Below are 3,942 nucleotides of genomic sequence, written 5' to 3'. Positions count from 1 at the left end.
TGTTATTTCAAAGCGCAATAACAACAGTGAGTCTGCAAAAATACTTTGGTATTTATAGAAGTTTAAGTTCACTTTATGCCATTTCATTTGATGTGAAAGAAATGTTAATTGCAGTAAAATTTCATTATGACCAGCACGAAAAACGCTAGGATTAATCCCATCTCGAGTCTGGACAAGTAACCCGTCCTTACTTAGGGTGGGTTCAATGCATCTCAACATCTATTGATACGAAACTTAACTATGGATATGAAGATTTCACAAAGATTAAGTCCTAAGATTAAAGGAACACGTTGCCTTGGATTGGTCGAGTTGGTCTTTGAAAAGCGTTTGTAATAAAATATATGGGTAGAAAGATGTTTTAAAAGTGGAATACAATGATCCACACAAACATGCCTCGAGAATGCACGGTTTTCCTTTCTCCTGGTCGACTAACACAGTCGGGCTATTTATATGACCCGACTGTCTCAGTTCGCATTCGCAGAGTAAAAGGAAAACCACGCAATTTCGAGGCAAATTTGTGTGGATCATTGTATTCTACTTTTAAAACATCTTTCCAACCAAATGCATTTTATAACAAATGCTTTTTTTAGACCAACTCGTCCGATCCAAGGCAACGTGTTCCTTTAATCCCAAGTTAGGAAGAATTTGGTGAAATTGACGACAGGGGTGCATTTCGCAAAGAGTTAACCAGTTACTCCCACAAGACTAGCCTTAAATTTTGAATAAAACCTAGAGTCATATGACTAGTCCATGAGTGCGTTTTGGCGACCCCAACCAGAAACATTGGTTATCGGTTGAGCATTTTTCGCCTATTCGGTTGAGCGTGGTGACGACGCTGTTCAGACCAACCGGTAACAGACTTGTTGAGTTGGTTGGGCTTTGGTTGGGGTCGCCAAAACGCACCCCTAAGTTAGGACTATCTTATTGAAATCAACCCCAGTGTAGTATCTTGCCTGCTAGAAAGGCACTGGAATGTACACAGTCACTTTTTTTTGTAAAGGAAGGTTACATGGTCTATAGTTGAAATGGATTCCCTGCGTATAATGTAACAAATTGTTAATCCAAATTAAGAAATACTCGTCATCAAAGTTTGTTTTATATTTTGTTCATATAAAAACATATTTAATAATCGGATATTTTTCATGCGAGTGGTGCATGTATTACAGTGTATTTATAGTAAATGGCAACTTGTAGCTTTTAACGTATAAACCATTCTAAACTATTTTTTGTTTGACAAGTGTACATTAGAGATTAAAATTAAGACGAAAATATTTACAAAATTGCGACAATTCAGCTCAATAAATTAGTTTCTTTGTTAAAATAATCTCAAATTCTTGTTCCATTGTTAATTCTACATCAGGAATAAGGAATAATTTTTGTTTTTCCCCCTACACCGATGTGTATCTTAAAAGCACTGTATACTTAGGCTGTGTCTGAACTGGGGACTCTGAAATGGCGACTTCGGCTACAGCTACGGCTAGATCATGCGCTTCTGCCTATTCTTCAGCACTGGCAGACGCGCTGATCTAGCCATATTTGTAGCCAAAGTCGCAGTTTCGGATACGGCCTTAATACATTCCCGAGTTCTGTAAAAAACACACAGACAAATCATTCGGGTGGGATTCGAACCCACAACCTTCGCAGTGTAGAGTTAGATGATGGAAGATCCAAAAGGCCTCTACGAAAGTTTGTTTGTTAATCCCTGCATCAACCCCACTCAACATCTTTAATCCGTAACAGACTTTCTACAGAGGGCGGGAGAAGAGATGGTGGAAGATCTGGTATGCCTCTTAGTACAGGTGGTAGACTGCCTACACCCATGATGTCATCTGATGATCCATCATCCACCTCTCCTCCCCCTGTTTTGCTAGTCTCTTTTTCAGTCCTCCTTCTCTTGGTTCTACTCTCTAGCCAGTCTTCCACTGTAGGATTAGTCTTCTCTCCAGGCTGTGTTTGTGACGCTTCAATACGCTTTCTCTCTTCAATTTCTGCAAGGATGAACAATCATTTACCCATGATAATCAACAAAACTCTAATTAACAACTTAAAGTTTTATTTTTTAAAAGATAAAATGCATTGCCTTGATGGGTACCAACTTATAATGATACCAATCATGACCATTCTCTGTAACCGGTACAGGGTCATAAATGAAAACCCTCCCACGCAATTTCATGAAGCTTTAAAGCTCAAAAACTTGCTCAGCATAAGCAATAACCAACCAAAAAAAACCACAATGTTTACATTGTTACAACTGGTGCCTCGCTAATTTTTTGCTTAGCAAAGAAATTACTGCTAAGAAGTACTTTCTGCTTCATAGCTTACTAAAATTGGACACTGTGAGAACCTAGTTGCAAGTTTCTAGTGCACAAATGCCATGGTCTACCTCCAATTGGTATACTCATAACGTTGGCTCTTGAACCTATGGTACACCTTAGGGTCGTGGGGTTTGCAATGGGGTAAAATTCACTGAGACTTTTGTGTGTGTGAACAGAGACTTTACATAGATACCCTGTTATTAAGTGGAGGTTCATATAAAATGAGTGTAATGGCTGAGTCACACTGCAGTGATAACGAAGAGAACGCATTCTATTGGTTGTATGAGCGTGTGCGCATTCTGCATAGAGCAATCAACCAATATAATGCGTTATCGTTGCAGTGTGGCTCGGCCTTAGACTACAAACCATTTAGGAGCTCGTGTCTTCTCTGTGTTGTTAAGTGGGAGAACCGGCAGATTACGCCAAAACTGCATTCACCTGAAAGCAAACACAAAACTAGGTGGTGATGTGACACACGTCATGATTAAAACTAGAGGTCTGCAACCGATTTCACAAAACGCTAGAATTAATCCTATATTTAGTGATCAACTCTCCCTAACTTAGGATGGGTTGAATGCATCCTAACGTCTGAGAATACGGAACATACTCGTCCCAAGTCCTATGTATTGATCCAAAACATATTGCGGTTAACAAAAGGTAAACAAACAGTATCTGTAGCATTTTGGAGGAAACGTTACGTGTCAAAGAAAGTCCAAACTGTATTGACCTGTTCGATTAAATCTCTGGCAGGGCGTTTTCGCTGATTCCTCCTCCAAGATTTCTTCAGGAGCTATGAATAAAATGAAATGGAATTCTTGACATTAGTCATAATTGATGCAAATGTACACTGTTCTTAAATCCTGCGTTTGGCTGCAAAAAAATTACGCAACTGCACAACCCATACATGGCTAAGTCCACTTGTAAAGTAAGCGCAATGTTAATTATGGCATAGTTTAATTGCGCCATAAACGTTGCCGGCCCAAGTGGACTTACGGTTACGCAGTTAGGATGTGCAAATCTACACTGTTCTTTTCTGCGTTTGGCTGCAAACTGCGTGCAAGTTCTGCAGTTGATTTCACACAAAAAACATTACGCAACTGCGTAATCCGTACACGGCCAAGTCCACTTATAAAATGTAAGCGCAATGTTTGTTTGTGGCGTAGTTTGTGCCATAATTGTTGCGCAAGTGGACTTCACAGTTGCGTAAAGTTTCGTGAAAACAGCTGCTGAATCGAGCACCAATCCCAGTGCCTTGCCTTAGAACTTAGTTAAGTTCAGGACCGAAATGAGCAAAGCCCATCGGTTTGCAGTGAACAAATCCCATTGGTTTGCACAGTGAACAAATCCCGTTGGTTTGTACACAAAAAGGAAACCCGTCAACCAATATACAATCAATTCAAATCTTTCACCTTTGAAATTCAGATAATGGAGCTTCTCATTTGATTGATGCTGTCCACCTTTCATGTGCTTTCGTCGGTTCTGCTTGTTGTCTGGAAAAGATTTATCGCAATAATCACAGTAATACCGCTTCATAATGACACCGAAATTGTGTTTCTAAAAAACACTTTTGCAACTTTGTTGTTTGTGACAAAGCGCCCTCTCTTGACTGATGAAGTGACAGGCATTT

General features: G+C 39.6%; 1 protein-coding gene across 1 annotated transcript; it reads right to left on the bottom strand.

The window, feature by feature from the left end:
- Positions 1-144: 144 nt before the first annotated feature.
- On the bottom strand, positions 145-3,900 carry LOC139938791 (zinc finger matrin-type protein 5-like). The gene is made up of 4 exons (XM_071934423.1): positions 3,725-3,900; positions 3,043-3,105; positions 2,682-2,753; positions 145-1,988 (listed from the first exon to the last, which is right to left on the bottom strand). The coding sequence occupies exons 1-4, from the start codon at positions 3,846-3,848 to the stop codon at positions 1,708-1,710; spliced, it is 540 nt and encodes a 179-aa protein (XP_071790524.1). The 5' UTR covers positions 3,849-3,900; the 3' UTR covers positions 145-1,707.
- Positions 3,901-3,942: the final 42 nt, after the last annotated feature.

Source organism: Asterias amurensis, chromosome 6, assembly GCF_032118995.1.
Source record: "Asterias amurensis chromosome 6, ASM3211899v1".
NCBI lineage: Eukaryota > Metazoa > Echinodermata > Asteroidea > Forcipulatida > Asteriidae > Asterias > Asterias amurensis.
This window is presented reverse-complemented; position numbering and strand designations above follow the sequence as displayed.